The sequence below is a fragment of the Podarcis gaigeae genome, assembly GCF_964106915.1.
Source record: "Podarcis gaigeae genome assembly, chromosome: 1".
In the NCBI taxonomy this organism is placed as follows: Eukaryota; Metazoa; Chordata; class Lepidosauria; order Squamata; family Lacertidae; genus Podarcis; species Podarcis gaigeae.
The window spans coordinates 133,731,419-133,753,951 of NC_139678.1; the positions used below are offsets into that span (position 1 = coordinate 133,731,419).

A 22,533-nucleotide genomic window follows, 5' to 3' on the forward strand; every position below is an offset into this window, starting at 1 on the left:
GTGAAAAACAATGTAAGGCCAAATTCATTCCCAGCCGTGAGGCTCCCAGGAAAGCCTTGTGCAAAGAACTTGTTTTTAGCTTAACGGCCTCACAGGTTTGTTGTAGAAAAAATAATAATAGAAAAGATCAAAGAAACAGTCAGTAAAGAAGAAAGCAAGTGAAAGCAAGATGTAAGGTATCACAGCTGTGTCGCATCTGCCATGTGGAGAAGGAAGGATACAACCAAGGTTAGCTGTAATGTCTACAAAGGAAGAGAGAAAGAGTGTTTTTCATGCCTGAAACTATAAAGTGTAAGATGGAAAAGCCTGACATCTACTGGGCAGAATCATTTTGCAGTCAAGAGAAGCCAACTTAAACAATACAGTACAGGTAATATACTACAGAACAGGTTTGGTTTTTATTTTGGGAGGATGAAGATGATCCTGTAAGCAACTTCTGATAACTCAATGTTCTACAACATTGGACAAATGTGGACTGATACATAACAGAAACACAGAATTTTAGGGTTGGAAATATTATTGGAGACAGAGGAGAACACTGACTTGTAACTTTCTCCAAATAACGGATCAAAAATAATTTCATTTGTCCTTACTTAAGATTTAGGAGCTTGGTATAAAATTCTAATCCATTTTATAAGTTCTTGAGGAAATCCAAACTTTTCCAAAGTAACAAACATAAACTGCCAATATACTTTGTCAAATGCTTTTATAGCACCCGAAGAAGTAAGTGCAGCCAGACCCATTCAAAGACTATATATAGCCACTAAATTGGTTTCCCATCTTAGATGGTCAGCTCTCTGCTGAATGAAACACACTGTTGAAATCACTGATCAATATATTAGCCAGAACTGCTGCCGGCATTTTAACACCAACATTAATTAAAGAGGTTGGTCTATATTTTCACCATTAGTGTGCACTCTGCCAGGTTTCAGAGACATATGTGCTTCATACATTGACACTGAAGTTGATAGCTACCTGCCTCAAAGGCATTTTCATAAACAGAAAGAAGCTTAGCGTGCAAGAAATCTAGATATGAACCGTACCACCCACAGGAAAACCATCTGGCCCCAGTGCTTCACAGGAATTAATTTTAAGAATAACAGTCCTAATTTCTTCCATCTGTAATGATTTTGATAGAATTTCCTTTTGCTCCCCACACTACTGCAAAATAACCAACTGTGAGGAAGCCCATCTCAACAACAAAAATTCATATATCCTGAAGAGAAGGCCCATCTGGAAGCAGCACAGAGAGGGGAAAGGAGTCCTGCTACTTTCGCGGCTCTAGGGAAGGTGTGACTGATGGCTAGGCCTGGGCAACATATCAATCTATTGCCCAGGACCAGGAGGAGGAGCAGACCGTGGGGTCGGCTTCACTCAGCGGTATATTGATGGCGAAACTGCTGCTGTTCCTGGGTCCCTCTGCTAGAGTTCCTTCCTCCAGTGCCGCTGCTAGCAGAGGGACTTGGGAGCAGTAGCAGTTTCACCAGCGATATAATGGGGAGTGAAACCGCCATCGCACTCTGTCCTCCTATGATGCAGAGGGATCTTTAACCTCCTTGACTGAGGAGTGTGCAGCTGCCCTAACCTCAGCTGGATGATCTGATCAACAAAAGGCAACACGTGGGCTAATAATGTATTGGCAATATTGATGAAATGATCAATTGTTTCTTAATTCATAAACAAAAGCCATATAATATGTGCAAGAAGTCACAAACTAATAGGTAAAGGTAAAGGGACCCCTGACCATTAGGTCCAGTCGTGACCGACTCTGGGGTTGCGGCACTCATCTTGCTTTATTGGCCGAGGGAGCCGGCTTACAGCTTCCGGGTCATGTGGCCAGCATGACTAAGCCGCTTCTGGCGAACCAGAGCAGCGCACGGAAACGCCGTTTACCTTTCCGCTGCAGTGGTACATATTTATCTACTTGCACTTTGACGTGCTTTCGAGCTGCTAGGTTGGCAGGAGCAGGGGCCGAGCAACGGGAGCTCACCCCATCGCGGGGATTCGAACCGCCGACCTTCTGATCGGCAAGTCTTAGGCTCTGTAGTTTAACAAACTAATAGAAGTCAAAGAAATATTCCATCAACAGGCATGCTTTGAATGGTGTGTGACCACAAAGAAACACTGAAGTTGAGGCAGAAAGCCTTTCCACAGTTCATATCTATATCAAAGTTTGGTGGAGAATGAACTGGAGCCGGGTGGTGCTGTAAGCACAGCAGCAACAAACAGCCAAGCACTTAAATGAGCTCCCATGACCCAGGGGCGGGGTGGGGGCTCCGTGAAACTGTTCAGCTTAGGGAGATCCACGTGGTGTGGGGGCAGCAGCAGGGCAACCAGATTGGTTCTGCTGCCGTGCCTGCATGAAACTGAGATCCCTGTACCTCCCCGCTACCCATCTGGCAAGAATTAGTGCTTGGTGTCAGAAGCCAGGTACACAATGTCCCTACCCTACCCTTTGGAGTTCTAACCACCACTACTGCCAGCGGCTGCTCCCCTCACCCAACTGTAAGCCAAAGAGCCTTGGGCACCAGGGTGGCCAAGGGGTTCTTGGGCTTTAACTTGAGAGGGCATGCACACTACATTGCCAGTGAGATGACAGACAAGTGCAAATATAGGACAGAGATGAAATGGTGGTATTTCTTAAATAACATATATTTTATGTATCTATACTCCTGTCATACACTACATTTTTATGTTTAGAAAGCAACTTACCAGTGCCTAAGGCCATAGACCCCTGAATACACCTGATGTTGCCTGAGGTCACAAGCTAAGCAGGTTTAGACCTTGCTAGTATTTGAATGGAGAAGACAACTTACTGATTGCCATGCCAGGGATTCCATTATACGGTGTTCACAGCATTCCAGGTGTTTTATCATCTCTCTTGTCAAGTTTGGTTCTGCTTTAATGAAGCTTTCAATAACCTTGTATAAGTCAAAGGCTTTTAAGTCAAATATGTTGATAATCCATGGGAAAGATAAATCTGTTTCCATATTCATACTTTCACTTTGTGAAGCATTCCTTGAGGCTAAAGAGAACACAACTGATTACTCTTTTGTTGAATAACGCAAGTCCTCAATAAATTGTTCCTACACACTGAGATGTGCCATTTATCATGTCCCTATTCTCAAAGTTCCAGATCCAAGGAAGTCCTGTTGAAAACAGGTTTTGCTCCAGCATTTAAGATCTGAGATCAGACAACAAATTCCCATAGAAACTATGGTTCTAGAGCATGTCATTTTAGGAGGTTAAACTTACTTATTTGGGGGGAAATTCAGTGAGTGGTCTGGTCTTAAAAATAATTTTGGGGTTTGAGGAATTCAAATCTGCTATTTTTTGGTAACTGGACCACATTTAGCTTGGTAAGTCTACATTTACTGTTTTCAGAAAATCTAAGAATTTTAATTTTACCTTCTGAAAATATAGCACAATGCCAAATGATATTAAATATTATTATTAATAAAAAATATAGAATATTATTGCAAGTACTTGGCAATCATTTTTTATGTAAAAGGTAAAGGGACCCCTGACAGTTAAGTCCAGTCGTGACTGACTCTGGGGTTGCAATGCTCATCTCACATTATTGGCCGAGGGAGCTTCAGGGTCATGTGGCCAGCATGACTAAGCTGCTTCTGGTGAACCAGAGCAGCATACGGAAACGCCGTTTATCTTCCCGCTGGAGCGGTACCTATTAATCTATTTGCACTTTGATGTGCTTTCGAACTGCTAGGTTGGCAGGGGCTGGGACCAAGCAACGGGAGCTCACCCCGTCATTGTGGGGATGGGATTCGAACTGCCAACCTTCTGATCGGCAAGTCCTAGGCTCTGTGGTTTAACCCACAGCGCACCCGCAATTTTACACACATTTTACTTTCCAAGCAAAACTAAATTATATTAATTTAACTGAAATATCTTTTGAATTCCCAAGCCGTGTTTCAGCACATCTCATTCTAAGGAATCTGAAAAATTCAACATGCCCTAATGGTTCAGTGTTTCTGAAGGAAACTGGAAGTCTGTTAACTTGAGACTGGGGAAGGAATGCTATACAAAAGGTGGCAATTTTATAACAGTTTTGGAAATTGGGTACATTAACACCCCCCCAGCCTTCTGGCATTAATCTGTCTGGTGTTCCTTTTGCAAATAATATAGTAATCAGTATTTCAAATGTAAATAACTCAGTTTTAATAATTTGATATTAAAAGCATTGTCGCAAGGATAAAACTCACACACAACGCACCACAACGGACTCTTACCAGCATTAGGTGAAGCAAAGTAAATACTAGGGAAGTCTAGGGAAGTCGTGGCTGTGTGGGAAAAGGCAAGGGAGGGGAGAAGGATCATGACTGATCACTATGGATGAAACAGCCCCTTCCGTAATATGGCATAGATATACAACTTACTGCCATAAGTAGCTATGACAACTTCAAGAGCACAGGCCAACAGAGATGTATGAAAGATGTTGTTATTCAAAAGTTTGCTATAAAAAAGAGAAAAAAGACAGTCTTTCAGCATTTCAACATTAACATTTTTTAGATGTATTTAAAATATAACTTTGAAGTAGGTTTGCCAAACATACCTAAAATTATGAATTGATAGGCGTTTTTCTTCCTAAGATAAATGAATAAATGAAGATATACTTTAGCCCATTAAAAAGGGAATATAAATATTAAAAATTCTGTATGTTAAACACCTACCGACTTTAAGATGGCTTCCATCACCCTGTAGTATAACCGTACACCAAGTCTATACCTCTAGGGGGAAAACAATTTAAAAGCTGATGTAATAAGTTGTAACAATACTTTGCTTTAAGAGAATGACCTTCTGTAATACACTTCAGTTTATTTGTGATTAATGGGTTTAATGTGGCTATTTAGAGAGAACTGCTCTACTACATCAGACACACGCACACCCCAGAAAAGAAGAAAAAGGCATATCCAAGACTAGGATATTTGTAGAAATCCATCCCCAACAAATGTTTTTGTTGCATGGTTTTTTTGGAACACACTATTTGGAAATCAAAGCAAACTCTCAGGAGAAAGGGTGCTAGATGCCGACTGGCAAGACATTATGGCCCTGCAACTCAGCCCAACCTTATGGCTCCAGGCCTGTATGGGGCGGGGGGGGGGCAACCAGGTACACCACTTGCCCCAGACCTTGCAGAGGTAAGCGGGGGCCCTCCAGGGAACAGCTGCTTTTTTGTCTGAGTTCATAGCTTTATTGTAACAAGACTCAAGCAAGCTCTGCATGGACTTGTGTGGCTCACTAAGTCTAATGTAATATATATAAAAAAAAATTCCTTCCAGTAGCACCTTAAAGACCAACTAAGTCAGTTCTTGGTATGAGCTTTCGTGTGCATGCACACTTCTTCAGATAGGTATATTTTTGCATAATATCCATTCATAATATCCAAAAATAATGTAATATTTTTATTCATAATATCCAAAAATAATGTAATATTTTTGCATAATATCCATTCAATTAAGCATTCCTAGTCACAGAATTAGAAGCAAATGATACATCAAGAAAGAATCTGAAATGAAAAGTCGTGAGTTTGCCTCATAATTGCAGTAAACTGTACTGTCCAGTCTAGAGTGTACACTCCCCAGCCCTGGGATATTCAGATAGAAGCTTCCTGCTGGATACCAAATGTACAGTCCAGAGAGTGGCACAGGTCCTGGAGAAATTAAATCAGCACAGCCTGCATAGGCCAGGCACTGGTCTATCTCAGCTGTGTGTAAAGAGCGAAAGCAAAAGCGCTCTACATTTGGACTGTGAGACCAGCAGCAGTGGCAGAGCCTCCTTGTGCATTCAAATCCAGCCTGCGATGATGCCTGCACAGCCACAGAGAACCCCACCTGTGATCCAATTTCAGCACATCCTTGCCCAACTGCTTCAGCAAATTTCTCTCTGAAGACACGGCTCAGGTTTTCTGTTCTTTCCAGTATGCTTTGCATAGGATTTGCAGTGCAGTTCTGTAATGAGATGGGGGAAGCCTCCCCTTAGATGAACAGATATAATATATTGGATAAACAAGAACTATCCTCTGCTAGTGCTCATGCTTTATGGAATTACTATGTCATGAAGAACTGATTTTCAGTGAGAAAACTGGGAGGTCAGGGAGAGAGAGAGGGAAAGAGAGAGAGAGAGAGAGAGAGAGAGAGAGAGAGAGAGAGAAAGAAAGAAAGAAAGAAAGAAAGAAAGAAAGAAAGAAAGAAAGAAAGAAAGAAAGAAAGACTGCCAATTATCAAAGACGTTTGAGAGCGGAAAATGGGCTAATATCTTTCCTGGCAGCAAAAAAGGCTTCTATGAAATCCTCAAAAGTCTAAATACGTACATCCAATTACTTTACCACAATTCAGGAGACTACCACCTAACAAGGAGGTTCTAAATAAAACACTGCAAAAAAGGGTTTTCTCACTACAATACCTAGGTTCACAAATGCCTCTCCATTATTCAAAAGACATTAAAGTCTACTTAGTAAGCGTGTTTGTGATGGAATCATTCTCTCATCTCTGGGAACAACCACTACCCCTGCCCCATTCCTCTCTTACCCAAATCTGTATGTCCTGCCAAGGAATTAAAGTTACATTGCTGGCAAAACAAAGGTACTAGGATACTTAGTAAAGCTTTAATATGATGCTTAAAAGTTATCATCTATTCCTTCTACTACTTTAGAATATTCTGAGTTAGGAAAAGGTATAGAGACTGGCACTGGCGGAGGAAGGGGGGTGCAGTGAGTGCGGCCCGCCCTGGGTGTCATCCCTGGGGGGGACATCACTGCGCCACACGCCCCTGCAGGCAGTTTGCCCTGCCCCTGGGGGCACAGCTAGCTCTGCCTCTGGAGACCTGGAGATAAATAGGGCTATACTACCTGAAGCCGGGGTGGGGTGGGGAAGTAGCATGAAAAGGGCATGTTAGAACATGAAACATTTGTGAAACATAAAATAACATTAAAATCTGATTTTTTTATACTGCATTCAAACCAGTTCCTTTGGTTAAAATGATGTTACTTACGTTAAAATATGAGATAAGGTTATCTGATGGTTTATCACTTGCAGAGTTTAAAATCATCATTAACTGTTGGATAGTATTCATCGCAGCACTACAGAGGGGGAAAGTATTTTTATTACTATTTTCTGAAATGAAGAAACTGCCTTCGAACAGAAAAAAAAACACCACATAAAATGATACATCGGCCATATTTGGACATCAAATAACTACATAACGAACAGCAATATGAACAGGCTTCCTACACCTGCATGCTTAGTTCCTTCCTTCCTTCCTTCCTTCCGCAAGGAAGGGGCCTGGAAAGCAGGAGAAATCGTCGTTGTTGGGACTGGCTAGACGCTGAAGAGTGGGCACTGGGAGGAGGGGGGTTGGGACTGACTTGGAAGAAGGGATCAGTGATCTGAGGGAGCATGTAGGGAGAGAAGGAAGAGGCTGGTGGAGAGCCCAGGGCTTCCACACCGCTTCCTCCTGCCCCCAGCTCCCCAGGTCCAGAAGAGGACTGCAGAAGGAGGAGCAGAAGCAGGTTCACACAGGCAAAGTCTGCACCTGCTTACACACAGCTCAGATCGGGGAGATACATAAGCTGAGGTCGGGGGGCCAGGACTCTCTGTTGCGGCAACTGCCTCATCCGGTGCACACCTTGTAGCAGCTGAGACGTGGACCGATAGACCTGCCTTCCCCTAACTTGCAAGTGTACTTTTGACAATAAAGAGTTAACTCCTCACTCTGGACATTTTTGTCTGAGTGCGCCGTGACAGTAGTTTCCTGTTACATCAACATTGGAAACTATGGTTAATGGCTTCTAAACAAACCAATATCCCTTTATATTCAGGCTTGTTTGGAAGTCATTCACCATAGCTTCCTAGCTGGTGTGCAAGGGCATTATTTATTTATTTATTTATTTATTAAATTAGTTACAGTATATAATGCCTCTTATAACCAGGAGATTAAAGTGATAAATAAAGCAATATAACAATAAAATCACAATAATATAAATAAAATGCGAAGGGCAGCATTAAGTAATGCACTGTACTTTGTACACACCAAAATCCACCCTAGGGATCATACTAGAAAAGGGATCTAAAATAGATCTGCTAATATGAAAATGCCTCAGCTCAATGTGGATACTGTAGATCTGGGCAAGTTTCAGAGTAGAGCCACCCAAATGATCAGGGGGCTGGAGCAACTCCTGCATGAGGACAGATTAAAAGAGGGCTTCTCAAAAATTCTACCTCCAGGACACACTAACTCACTGAAACTCATCAATCACAAAATGGTGCTGCAGAGGCAGAAGTCACCAAATGGCAGAAGATGGAAGCAGAGTTTGGTATTTTCCTGGTAGCGAGGTGTTCCACAGAATTTACTGACCCAGAGGTTAGTAAGCCAAGATTTGATCAGCTGAACACAACTACCCAAAATAACCTTCTTTGGAACATGATTAAAAACAGGGCTGGTACTTCCTTACATTCATATCACTAGTATTTTCAGCAACATTTTATAAAGTCTATGAACTTAATATTGCGGCAGCTGTGGAAGTTCTGATTAAGCTTCTGGGGAGCAGTGGCTGAACTGATTTAAAGCCATGCAATATTGACACACATTCTAACTGTGGAGATAAGACATTGACTACTGTCTACTTTTGTGAGCTGAACTTGAAGGCTGGTATTGATAGAAAGACCCTGATACCATTCAGCCTGTCTGTAGGGTCTCTGCAAATGCTTTTTTTATGCAGAAGCATTAAATCAGAATTGAAGCACTTGCAGGACAAACAGAATTTCAGACAAACTCGCCGTATTTCCTGAACCCGTAGAAATAATTTTCTAAACCTTTTCAACTAAATTCAAAATTAGGACAATTATTCTTACCGAACCGGGGTCTGCGGAAGCACAACAAGAGGATCATAACCTGGGTTATTCTTGGTTGGTGTTCTCTCCAACTGTAAACTTAACATGAGAAAAATGTTAACTTGTCTGCATAAAAGCCTGATGTATTCCAGCCAAGATGCCTGCATTTGGACAACAAACTCTTGGCTTGGTAGGTAGGTATGAATGAGCACTTTGATCTTGCGCAAAACCTCCTTGCTTTACCCTTTATGTCCATGAGCAAACAAACCAGGAAGTCTTCTCATTAACTATGCTCTCCCATTTTGTTCAAACCAGGAAATATCCAAACAAGCCAGGATATGAAGCCATGGTTTCATTGAATCATACATGAGCTTGTGGTTTGCTCACTTCTGCTCCAGTGAAGAGGTGGCTCCCTGTTTGTGGAAGGCTCTCCTGAGGCAGGTTTGTGTGACACCTTCATTAGACTCCTTTAGGCACCAGGCAAAAATGTTCCTCTTCTCCCAGGCCTTTATCTAATTTATCTAATCTATGCCCTTTTAAACTGTGAGTATATTGGGGAGGGGTGTTGTTGTCTGTTATTACAGTGTGTATTTTTGTCTTTTTATATTGTAAACTGCCCTGGATGAAGGGGGGTTTGCACTCTCCAAGAGACGGGAGATGCAGTTTCCATGCCAAAACAAGGCCTAAACCTCAACTGCCATGGATCTAGAAAATCAGTCTCTTCCAAGAGAGCCTGGAGCTGGTTAGCAACTGCCTGCTCAAAAACCTTGCCTAGGAAGGGGACATTTGCAACTTGGTGATAGTTATTTAAGTCTTCGGGACCCAGGGAAGATTTCTTAAAAAGTGGCCTTTCCACTTGTAGCGGAACTACAAAGTACAAACTCAATTACTGTGTTGCAAAATGATGCATATCTAAAAAGTGGGTCACCGACATGAAATCTTTTGAAAGCCTTAACTCCCCTGAAAGTCAAGCCAGGTGGGACTTCAAGCAATCCGTCCGCAGGGGAAGGGAAGGGTGGCCAGTGCTGGGAAAAGGCCAGTTTCCTTGGGCACAAGGGATGGAGCGCTCACTTGCTGCCATGACAGACTCCAGCTGCAACTCCAAGAAAGAAACATCAGGCCTCCAGCTGAGGTCCATGATGACAACTCAGTGAAGAGAAGCTTGTTATCAATATTTGAGAATCTCAGCTCTAAACGTATTAATTAAAGCAAGTGGAAAGATGACAGGACATTTTGGGAGAAGGAGGATGATTAGAAAGAACTCATAAATAAAGCCTTATTATTTGTTCTCACATAGCGCTTCTCATAGAATTTTACAGCTCTTATTTATCATTGGAAAAATCCTGCAAGATTGATTAGTTAAGAAGCATTCCCCCCAAGTTACCATTTTGCTTCAAGAATTAGTAGAATTTACTACAATGCAAAAAAAAGGCAATCCAAAAAATTACCATTCAGTGTGATCATATTGCAAAGTTTCATCTTTCTCTAAAAATAATCTGGCATCAATATCCTTGTTTTTCAGATACATTTCTTCATATTTGCTTGATATATTCTCAACCTTGGGTTTCAACAAAAAGGGGACAAAACGAAAAAACTAAGACTGAGACCTAGGCTCACAATTGTCTAACTATTCATATGCAAGCTATTTATTTGCAATTCAATTCATTCCTGAAAGTAATTAGAGGACTGTGCAGTTGGAAGAGACTTCCAAATTAATGTACTCCACTAACCCGCTACTGATGAACAAAATCTACTGTTACAGCATACAAAGCCTATACAGTGGTACCTTGGTTCTCAAACTCAATTCATTCCGGAAGTCCATTCCAAACCCAAGGCACGCTTTGCCATAGAAAGTAATGCAAAATGGATTAACCCGTTCCAGACTTTTAAAAACAACCACTAAAACAGCAATTTAACATGCATTTTACTATCTAACTAGACCATTGATCCATAAAATGAAAGCAATAAACAATGTACTGCAGTCACACAACCAATTAATCAGTACCTGAACTGTGTTCTACACAGTCACAAAAACTAAACAAGAAGAGCTACCAAAAAATGCAAAATAAATAGCAAAAACAGACAGACCTCAGTATAACACTCAAAACGGAAGTGTGGCACGCAAATCGGAAGCGTAACACTCAAAATGGAGCACGTTTGGCTTCCAAAAAAGGTTCGCAAATTGGAACACTTACTTTTGCAGTGTTTGGGTTCCAAGTTGTTTGAGGACCAAGGCGTTTGAGAACCAAAGTACCACTGTACATCAAAACTTTCAATAGTCTAGCTCTTTGCAAGGTATTCTGCTGGTGTATATAATCGGGAGGTTCTTCCTGATGTCTAAGTCCTTTTTTCTGTAACTGAACTCACTGGTTTGAGCCCTACCCTCCGGCACAACAGGAAATAAATTTGCTCCATCATCTATATGACAACCCTTTGATAGTCAGTTTAAAGTTCTTCTTAATCTCTTTAATCTGACGTTCCAAGGACCTATCATATCAAAAAGCTGTGAAATAGCTACTCCTATATAAACTATTTATAAGAATTAGACAGAATAAAACTAACAAAAACATAACTAGGATTCACTGTGACAACCCTGAATTAAAGATTTTAAAATTAAACTAATGTTACCTCTGGAAGTCCACTTGAAGGTGTAATACCCAAAGAGTTCAGGAATGGAATAAAACTAGTAAAGTAAACATTTTTCACCTTAAAAAGGTAAAAAGAATAAAAAGTGTCACTATTAGGTGGTCTTAGTTACATGCATAATATAGCAAAACAAGCTTATTGAAAAACTATGATGTACCGGTATTTGCTGGTATTTCCAGGTTTGAGCAGTTGCCCACATCCAGACATTAGATTTTTAAATTACTTTAAGTATCTTCAATTGCTTTAACTTTTGAGAGCTAAATTCAAGACATTGTTCAACAGCACTCTTCCTGACCCCACTACACTGAAAACAAGGCAAAGGTTTCAATCTCCAAAGAGGGAAAAAAGGGAATCCTTCAGTGCCAAATGCTATTTTGTCATTAATGTTAGGAGTAGATACATCAGATGAGACTGTAATAGATAAATAACAGATTGTTGCTCTTGGACTTCAACCCATACTTATACACTGACTTGGGTATAATGGGACATTCACATATATTTAACTGCTGAGGTCAAGATGTGAGGGAGAAGAGAAGTCCGTGGCGTGCCGGCAACAGGGCAGGGCAGCTTCTCTAAGTGGTGGGAGAAATCCGTTTTACCAGGACAAACATAAAAGGGCTCAGAAGGCATTAGATCGCAGGGAGAGGGACACAAGCCATTACAGGCTGAGAAACTAGGAGGAGAAGTGGGGGGTTGTAGGCAATTGAGTAAGGGAGTGGGTCACCTGGGGGGGGCAGAGGAGGACATTGCAGAAAACTGTGTTTTTTTATATATAACAACAACAACAACAACAACACTAATCTGGTTTTACCTCATCCAAATTACAATCATGTTCTTTACAAAGTTCTTCGATAACCTTTATTTCTGTGTCTGTTTTTGAAGTACGTATACTCCTGTTCTGAGTTCGCCTGTAAGTTCGAGCTGAGCTATTAACAGACATTGCACTCAGGGATTCTATGGGAAGAAGGCAAGTATTTGTTCATCATACATCATTAAGTCAAAGCAAAATGCAAAAAAGCAATATTTTAAGAATATGAAAATAAGTTTTTAAAAGCTATATCTGTATATCTGAAAAGGAAATGAGAACATATATTAAACAAGAAGTAACTCTAACTATGAATAACCCTCCGAAGACTCCTGCTTTCTTAAAATATCCTTGAAACTTTGGCACAAGCCCTTAATCCTCAACACTCAACTGCATTCACATCCATCCCTCAGTTTTTCTCCCTTCTCTCTCTCTATGAATCACATAGAAAGAAACACAATGATCAGTTCGAGATCTATCTAAAATGCAACACAGATATTTCTAATACTGGTTTTATGTTTTAATATTTCTTGCAAAACCGCTAAAATATGGATATCTATCTTTTTTGTCCCTTTTAGGGGTTTTGCAATAAATATTTAAACATAAAAACAGTATTAGAAATATCTGTGTTGCATTTTAGATAGTTAGTTCTAGAACTCATCATTGTGTTTCTTTCTATGTCATTCTACAAACAGGAACACTATTTTAGTCTCACACTTAGGAATTAATAGAATTTAGTATTTCTGAATCAAATGTGCCTGGTTTTTCAGCCACCAACCAAAACAATTTTGCCTCATCTTGAAATCTAAAATGATTCTGCAAATGGCACTCTTTCAGGATTTTCTTTCAACAGTAATGAAGAACAGCATGAAGCAATAGCCTTATAGACTGGGGCCTTTTGCCTACTGTGAGGATCACCAGTTTGGTGCCCTCGGGTTCCATGGCTCTCACAAAGGCCTTCCCTGGCATCCCCAGGCCCCTGTGCTCAAAGGCACCCAGTCCAGGTAACCCACAAAAAATTAAATAACTGGAAATGGCACAAGTGTGGAGTGGTTGCTAGAACTGGAAGCCCCCCCCCCCTGCATTCTGGCTGGTTTGGAAAGATTTGGGGTGGGGGGAGAAGAGGCAGGGGAGGGGAGAGATATGTGTGCAGTGTGAGATGGGGGGTACATGACTGCGTTGTCAAGAGAGAGAGAGACAAAGGAGATGCACTTGGCCAGAGAGAGAGAGAGAGAGAGAGAGAGAGAGAGAGAGGGGAAGGGTGGCACGTGTGGCTGTGTACCTGAAGGGGGTGTGAACGCAAGAGAGAGAGAGGCCTGTGTGTCTGTGGTCTGCATATGTGGCATGTGTGCAAGGGAGAGAAGTGACTGTGGCTACTGTGTACATTTTTCCTGGTACTGGGAAACGCTTTCTGTTGTAATTGGGCAGCAATTACTTTGGCTGACTTTCTCAAGTGAGCTGCAATGTTATGCCACTCCCCCATGGTAGCCATTTTGTTACTGCAAAACAGAACTCTTTCAAAACCTGCAATGTGCCCACTGGTCCAAAAAGGTTGGCTTCCTACGGAGTCTGACTCGGATCAGTACAAAATTCAGAGCACACATTCACGTGACATGTGCACTCACAGTATATGTATCACCATATATTTTTGATGCCAGAATATCAGTTTATACAGAGCTCTAGGGCAAATTCACAAAACAATTTTATTTAAAAAACCTTTTTAAACATGACATAGCTCTCTGAAAGATTTCAGGGATGCTTTAAACCAAAATCTAATATATATTCAAGCATCTACCACACCAGTCAGTAAATTACAAATAAAACTTTCATAGGTAAATATTTATTATTTACCTTAAAAAAAGGATTTGTAAACAATATTTTAATATTTTTAAGCAGCATGCAAAAATACAAGAACAAAACTCAGATTAAAACAGACGTTTCAATTTTCTTTGCGTCATTTTCAGTAAAAACCCTCTCTGGATTTGGAATGTACAATTACAATGTACTTTGTGCATTTCTTTTTGAAAGTCCTGTCCGTGACCACGGCAAGTCTTTCAGAGATGTAGAGAATATGGGTAAATGATTCTAAAGGGCATTGCAGCAATACAAAAGTTATGCAAGTACTGTATTATAAAATGCAAATATTGCAGTTATTGTTTTCAATACTCAAGCATGATTCCCAAATATTATTAAGAGTGAGCTTTTACATTTTTGCTGCTCCTTTGTAGCAACATATATCTGCAGGGCTGAACAGTCGCTCTGGTACAGAATGCACTAAGGGGCACAAATATAAGCAACACAGTAAATGAAAGTGGGGTCAGTTTAAACAACTTATAAAATTCTCTTTATCTTTTCAGGACAGAACACACAATCTCTTATGTGGACTACAAACATGTTTACTGCTGTGTGCAACGAAAAGCTTAAATCCTTACTGTATGGTTCATTGAGTACTGCTGGAGGCACCAGTTTGATGAAATAATCAAGGACACAAAGCAGCAACTGGAAGGAAATAACCAAATCTTCTTCCATCTGTAGTATTTTTCCTGAAAACATTAGAAAAATGAGAGAACATTTTCAATCAACACCTCTTCAAACCATAAGTGAAAAATGTATCATGTTTCACATTTGGGAAAACTAGGCTGGAAATACATAGGGTGGAATTCAAGAGAGGACTAAGGAGAGTGTTCTGTCAGTGCAAGCATTTCTGCCTGCTCAGCATAAGGATCTCCCCTTTCCTGCTCTTCCGGAGGGTTCTCCCAATCCTCCAGAGCAGATCTGGGCATGAGGCAAAACCCTACTGGGTTAGCAGGAGCCCTTGGGCTGGCTTCTGCTAATGGATCTAGGTGGCTGAATCCGCCCTCTAGGCGTAGATTTAGAGCTCATGGGACACTGAATCAAGGGAGGGTGGCCATTGTTGCACAATCCCCATTCCCTTGCAGCCCTTTTTGCTTCCTGAAAAGCTACAAGGGAGAGTTTGGGGACACTCCAGAACAGGGGGAAGGTGGGTGGGTGACTGGGGGAATCAGCAGACATTGGCTCCCCTCCCTCCAGCAGAGGCCTCTGTTGGAGCTCAGCTCCTTCTGTAAATGAAAGGAGCTCTTCCTTTTGCAGAAAAGACAATCTGGATGCAACACTTTGTATCTTATGGCTCTTCAGCAAATTATCTAGGTTGCCAAACACTTTATAATCATGAACAATTTTCAGTGCCTAGTATTCAAGACCTTGATCAAATAAAGTTTTAAGACAGGAACTGAGCACCTATTTCAGCCTGAGGGCCAGATCAGAGCTTATCCAACCTTCTGAGGGGCACGTTCCCATGGTGGGCAGGGCAAAAACAAGAAAAATGTATGTGCCTTTTCCCTCTTCCATTGTCCCACACATGCGCACTAAGCACACATTTCTCTCCCTCTCCCACACAGACCTGCAAGCAGCCACACAGGCGCACATACACACACACACACACACACACACACACACACACACACACACACACTTAGCATTTCCAGCCCCTTCCCCTTAAGATTCCTCTGCTTGCTTTTTCCAGAGGACTGAGCACCACTGGGATAAGAACGACAGCAAAAAGCAGCATTTCCACAAACCTCTCCCTTAAGCTGACAGCTTCTCTCTGATCTGACCACTGTGGTGCTTAGAAGAGATAAGAGATCTCATTGCTACCTCTTCCTCATTGAAGGCTTCCCTCCAACCTTAGTGCTATGGTGCTTATGTAGATTTGAAATAAGAGATCCCCTTAACTCTCTTGTCACTGGCAGGTCATCACGGTTTATCCAAAATGGCCCCTGCTGCTTTAGGATATGCCCACGCTAAACAACAGTAGCACACCTAGGTTTTACACAAAGGGCTCCACTATACATGATCAGGTGGTTTATTTCAGGTGATCCCTTTTGGCACAAATGCAGCACTGAATTCACCTTGGTAATATGACTGCTTAGCTTGGCACCTATATGGTAAAAATGACAGGAAGATTCTCTAACTAAGCCAAACATGCCTAGAAAAAAAATTCAGCTGGTAGTTGATAAGTATCTTCCTCTGCTATTTTTCTTTCAATTGTATTCCTGAGAGAAGCTTTGTCATCACTTTACCAGCTGAATATCGCCCAATTCTCTCTCTCTCTCTCTCTCTCTCTCTCTCTCTCTCACACACACACACACACACACACGGTAGGAACCAGCCCTATGCTTGCTTTTCTCAGATTTCAAATTATTTTACTGATTGACTGATCAATGACTGATCAGCATATATATAAAGGTAAAGGTACCCCTGCCCGTATGGGCCAGTCTTGACAGACTCTGGGGTTGTGCGCCCATCTCACTCAAGAGGCCAGGGGCCAGCGCTGTCCGGAGACACTTCCGGGTTACGTGGCCAGCGTGACATCGCTGCTCTGGCGAGCCAGAGCCGCACACGGAAACGCCGTTTACCTTCCCGCTGGTAAGCGGTCCCTATTTATCTACTTGCACCCGGAGGTGCTTTCGAACTGCTAGGTTGGCAGGCGCTGGGACCGAGCAGTGGGAGCGCACCCCGCCGCAGGGATTCGAACCGCCGACCTTTCGATCAGCAAGTCCTAGGCGCTGAGGCTTTAACCCACAGCGCCACCTGCGTCCCTCAGCATATATATATATATGGTCCTAATAACAGCATTCTCCAGGTAGCTTACAATATTAATGCAAAGCTTAAGAGTCAAAATAGTCAAAACAATTTTGGGTTGTTCTTTTTTCTTTTAAACACTGATACTACTACTTACCTTTTGCCAAAAGAAACATGATCCAGCATAGTTTTAGAACTAGTGAAGAACTTAGTTCAGCACAAACTCTACAAATAGAAGAGAAAAACATAACAGTGACGATTCTACATTTCCTGCTTTAAAACACTTTTTAAAAGGTATGCAGCTAAGTGATTTAAACCAAAGGTTTAATGCTCTGTGTGGCTGTGATTTTTTAAGCCAAAAAATACAGTTACTGAATAATAATAATAATAATAATAATAATAATAATAATAATAATAATAATAATAATAATTCTATACCACCCTTCATCCGAGGATGACAGGGCAGTTTACAATATAAAAATACCTAACATAGCAACAAACAAAAACAGCACCACCACACCCCCAACACAGTTTATTAAAACAATATACCTTCACATTATAACAGTGAAACATACTCCTACCCTTTGCCAACTGCTATCTTGTGAACCTATGCACTAGCTAGCAGCTCACACATCAACATTTCTTTGATTTTATGAAAACAGACAAACTTACTGATCATCAGGATGCTCAACATAGATAAGTCCACAAGTTCTTTTAAAAAGAAAAAGAAAAAGGCATATCAGTGCACTCTAAAACTTAAGATTTCAACTCAGCACACCCAGAGTATTCTAAAGTCACAGCTGCTTTGAAGAAAATGTGTTTGCTGGGAGAGAGTTGCATCCTAGATGGTTTTTAGCAGGAGCCAAAAGGATGCAAAATGAAATTCTTCAGCGATTTTTCCAGTTATGCTGAAAATTATTCTACCATATGAATGCTAAAATCTGCCTACTATTATTTCTATACTATATAGTATTATACTATACACTATTTTATATATTATATATGTACCATTTAGCAAGCACCTGAAAAGCCCACGGCGGCAGGCACGTTCTGCAACAAGGAATTTTATGAGTGTGAGCAGTTTCTGAAGTCTTGTCGCATTATGCCTTGCCTAAGACTTCAGATCCAACTTGTGGCTGCAGGCGCTGAGGCCGGCGGGGGGCGAGAAATGCCTCCCAGGGCTGGAGGAAGCTGGGGAAGAGAAGGGAAGCATGCCAGGGAACGGATCTCTCCTGTGTGAGGCTGTGAGAAGCCCCTTGCATTATGTCCCCTCAGGCTGAGGGGGGCAGGCAGGCAGGAAGAGCTTTGTGAGGGTCCAGGAACCCTCCGAGGAAGAGCTCAGAGTGTGGATATGAATATGGAAGAGTGTGGATATGGAGCCCCTCTGGGCTGTAGGAGGTGGGAGATGCCTTGCACACAAAGCAAAACATGTCCAGTAACTTGGGGTGCGCCTTTTCAGAGTTACCTGGATATTCTTGGACAACACTGCTTAGCTGTGAAAGCCCCAAATATGAATGATACCAGGTTTTTGTTTTTACTTTGTGTTTGTGTAGTTGAGTTGCTTACTCCTCTTCCTTATCCAAACTCTTCAGCTCAGCTTGAGAGACACATTACTAACTGGCAGCTCGAGGGAAGTGTTCTGTTCCCTTTATGTACTGTAGTACAGTCATACCTCAGGTTAAAGTAGCTTCAGGTTGTGTTCCGCAGCGACCCGGAAGTAACGAAATGTGTTACTTCTGGGTTTCGCTGCTCGCGCATGCGCAGATGCTCAGAATGACCGCATGCGCGGAAGCGGCAAATCGCGACTCGTGCACACGTGGGTTGTGTTCGCTTCAGAATGCGAACGTGGCTCTTGAACGGATCCCATTTGCATCCAGAGGTACCACTGGATGCTGATACTCCCTGCAGTATTTTACAGGGAGACTTAACAGGAAGTTTTAAACTTCTCCTTGTTCCCTTTCACACCATTCAAACACCCCCTTCCAGCCCGGAGGATTTCAATGCTGCAAATTTGTGGTGGAAGGATGTTGCTAAAGGATGTATTAGAAACACAGAATCGCAGAGTTCGAAGGGACCGAGGGGTCCTCTAGTCCAACCCCCTACAATGCGGGAATCTCACTCAGCCAGCCAAGAGCAATAAAGAGTAGAATATTTTGAAATCTTAAGTAGGGTACCAGTATCTTTATTGTATGAACAAATTTAAACATGCAAGTTCAAATGTAGCACAATAATTTACATGATTATAGTGTGTGCGTTATTTGCAAATATTATTCAAAAGACTCATGGTTTTGTGCTCTGCTGCTGAGACCCATTTATGCTTGTGCTGTCCTGTTAGCAATTGCTATTTAAAATTTGATGTTAACAATGTGCCACTGATGTGAATTGTGTATTAGTTTATGACTGCTGAAGGAAGAGTGATTCTTGCCAATCTCCCCTTCTCACAGAAGCCCTCTATCTCCTCCCCCCCCCCCCCCCGGTTTTGGAGGGTCATAGTGGGAAAGGAGAACGGACACTCCTGCCTTCCTTCAGGCGAGTGCCCCATGGGTGGAGTTCTGGCTCTGTAAACATTAGCCAACAAATATGTCCACAAGATGACTAGCCTACAATATTCTTTAATAGCCCTCCTAGCTACATGTCAGTGATATATCACCACAGAGAGAGACAAAAACAACAACTTTTGCCATGTTCTCCTGCCTGGTCATCTGGAGGGGATTCTAACTGACTACAGTGGTACCTCGGGTTAAGTACTTAATTCGTTCTGGAGGTCCGTTCTTAACCTGAAGTACCACTTTAGCTAATGGGGCCTCCTGCTGCGCCGCCAGAGCATAATTTCTGTTCTCATCCTGAAGCAAAGTTCTTAACCCAAGGTACTATTTCTGGGTTAGTGGAGTCTGTAACCTGAAGCGTATGTAACCTGAGGTACCACTGTATTGAAAGCCAACATATTAATCTGCATTAACACAATGTTTTGGCCCATCAGGTATTTAATTTAGAAATGGAGAATTGGCCCCCAACTATTCAGTACAGAGAAGGGGGAAATCTTACATTAAAATTATGTCACACCAGAACCAAGCTGCTACATACATACATAAAGACATTCACTGGTATTTGCTACAAACTTAGACACGGTGAGACTGTGTCAGAGAGGCAAGTGCTGAGGATTGTGGGCTGTATCCCACACGGCCCTCGCACAAACAGAGCAGACCTCTGCTCAGGCCATGGGGCTGCCCCTCCCCAGAGAAGACTTTGGAGGAGAGAGAGGGCGATTCCTGCTGTGACAGTGGAACTTGGTTGGATACAACCCTGTCTTACTTTCCCCCTAGAATATTAAATATTAATCTCAACTTTCATCCAGAAAGTGGCTCTCAAGAGGCCATCCCTGGCGGAGACTAAAGTATTCTTGATATTTAAGCTTTTGCAGCCATAGAAAGCAGACTTGGCTAGAGGGCAATCATCTTCCATTATGGAAGGTCAGACTTACTTTCCTTTGTATAAAAACAAGTCCAGAGGAGGCCCCCAACCTGCTCACAGGTCCTTGTGTGCTCAGTGGAAACAGTTGGTCTTGGCAAGTATTAACCACTCTCAATTCTAACCTGATAATTGCCACCTGCCTAGATTTTTTAACTGAATTAATTTGAAGACGTATTTTAATTAATTGATGTCTGTTTTTATGCATATTGTGTTGTTTTTATAATGTTAGCCGCTCTGAGCCCAGCCTTGACCGGGGACGGCGGGATACAAATAAAAAAATAGTAGCAGTAGTACATGATCCAGACAAGCATTGTTGTACTATCAATTTTCAAAAGACACTGTGTGTGTTTGTGTAATTTTGAATTAATTTGGCTGAATTGTGAACTTTTTTCCATATTTTTTTAATCAATTTTTATTTGCTTTTATGTTTCATCATATCATCAATGCATACTGTGTTACAGTCAAACACAGGATAATAGATTTTTCCCCAAATTGTTTTTATTGCCTTTACAATGAAATAAAAGAGATAAGCTAAGCTAAGATCATAAACATGTTACCTGCATCAAGCCTCTTCGTTTATGAGAAACTAAACCTCTCCACATTGAGATCTGAGCAATTGTAGGCTTGACATTTAGGTTGTTATTAACTTAACTTAAAAGGGGAACCAGACAGACTCAAAACAATCTTTCTTGGCAGTGCCTTGAATAATTCTGGCATGGTAAGTGAGACATTCAGAAAGCCCAATAAACCATATTCTGTTCATTTATCTGTATGATTTGGGATTGTGCTGCTTTAAACAGAAAGATTGTCAGTTCTTTGGACCTTGGGGGATATGTCAATCAATAATAGCAAGACTAAGCTGGAGGTTGCAGGGATATCTTGACCTATCATTTCTGAGAGACAGTGACAGGCCCACGGTCACCTAACGAGCTTCATGGCTGAGTGGGGACTAGAACATCAGTCTCCCAGGTCACAACATTCCAGCCGCTACACCATTCTTAATCCCCAAATACAATGTTCATTTTAATGCTGTAATTCACTCAAAAAAGTAAATTTAAATTTAAACTAGGTTTTAAAATGCAGCAAACAATAAGCACTTTACCTTTCCAACTTGTGGTATAGTGCAAGCAGGACATCGTATTTTTTCTTTAGGTGTGATATAGTACTTTCCACTTTAGTACTAATGGTGTCCATGTTGACATCCATTTCTTTAATCATGTACACAAATTTGCAAACACTGCAAGAAAAACATAACAGCCAATAATCAAGTAATTCCATAAGGCTCAAAGCACATATTAAAAGCCAATTTCTCAAAAAGGACCAAACTTTCTTTGAGCAATGCTACAGGGTTTAAGCTTTGCTCAGCTAACAGAGCAGTGAATCATATAGGGCCTTTAAAATATTTGCTTTATCCCCAAGCCAGGCACAGGAGGAGGCAAACAGGCCCCAGGCAGTCTATCCAGCACCTCACCCTGGAGTCCCAAAGAAAAAAAACTGTATCTCATCGCACTTCAACCTTCAGCCAACTGACACCACTCTCTTTCCCTGGCCTAAAACAGACATGAGATGGCAAAGCTGCTATCACGATTCCCTACTCCACCAGCCGTTATTTAAATGCAGCTGCAATGCATGGAGGGCTTGATAAAAGTTATCAGGGTAGTAGCACAGCACTTCCCTGACCAAAAGTGCAGACCCACCAAGCTGCTATTAAGCTTTGCAGCTGGGAGGAAATGCCAGGATTTGTATTCTTCCACAGCAGGGTAGGATTCAATATGGAAAATAGGGAGGGAGGTTAACAGTCCCTACCCATTCTCAAGTACAATCTGACAAAAACCGATCTCAGACCCCTCTTCATGCAAGTGAAATGAAACATTTATCTTGTTAAATCCTAGATCCTGGTTAGACATTGCTTTAGGCAAAACCACAGCCATAGACCCATTCACAGTAGTCGGGAAATAAGCCTCCGACAAAATACATGCACAGAATTATTCCATACCTGTTGAATTGTATCAAACTCAGCTGATACAACAAACCTACCTAATACCTAGGCATTTCAGGAGCTCTGTAAAAGTGAATGTCACCTCATCCAGGTCAATGGCTGCTGTAAAAATACAGATCCCCCACCATTCTTTTTTAAGGTGGCTCTCCTAGAAAAAACAA

General features: G+C 41.6%; 1 protein-coding gene across 2 annotated transcripts in view; it reads right to left on the minus strand.

Annotated features, from left to right (window-relative positions):
• Positions 1-22,533, minus strand: part of RB1 (RB transcriptional corepressor 1) — a 53,475-nt gene that overhangs the window by 25,584 nt on the left and 5,358 nt on the right. Inside the window, exons 3-17 of one of the 2 annotated variants that reach the window (XM_083706890.1) lie at positions 22,411-22,520; positions 21,476-21,610; positions 17,575-17,613; positions 17,060-17,127; positions 14,733-14,843; positions 12,307-12,449; positions 11,478-11,555; positions 10,298-10,407; positions 8,871-8,948; positions 7,012-7,099; positions 5,853-5,969; positions 4,692-4,748; positions 4,574-4,605; positions 4,398-4,474; positions 2,817-3,025 (exon numbers count right to left, since the gene is read on the minus strand). In XM_083706890.1, coding sequence (XP_083563016.1) covers positions 2,817-3,025; positions 4,398-4,474; positions 4,574-4,605; positions 4,692-4,748; positions 5,853-5,969; positions 7,012-7,099; positions 8,871-8,948; positions 10,298-10,407; positions 11,478-11,555; positions 12,307-12,449; positions 14,733-14,843; positions 17,060-17,127; positions 17,575-17,613; positions 21,476-21,610; positions 22,411-22,520 — 1,452 coding nt within the window. Of the gene's footprint in view, positions 1-2,816; positions 3,026-4,397; positions 4,475-4,573; positions 4,606-4,691; positions 4,749-5,852; positions 5,970-7,011; positions 7,100-8,870; positions 8,949-10,297; positions 10,408-11,477; positions 11,556-12,306; positions 12,450-14,732; positions 14,844-17,059; positions 17,128-17,574; positions 17,614-21,475; positions 21,611-22,369; positions 22,521-22,533 lie in introns of both variants that reach the window. The other variant, XM_083706891.1, reaches the window with a different exon arrangement.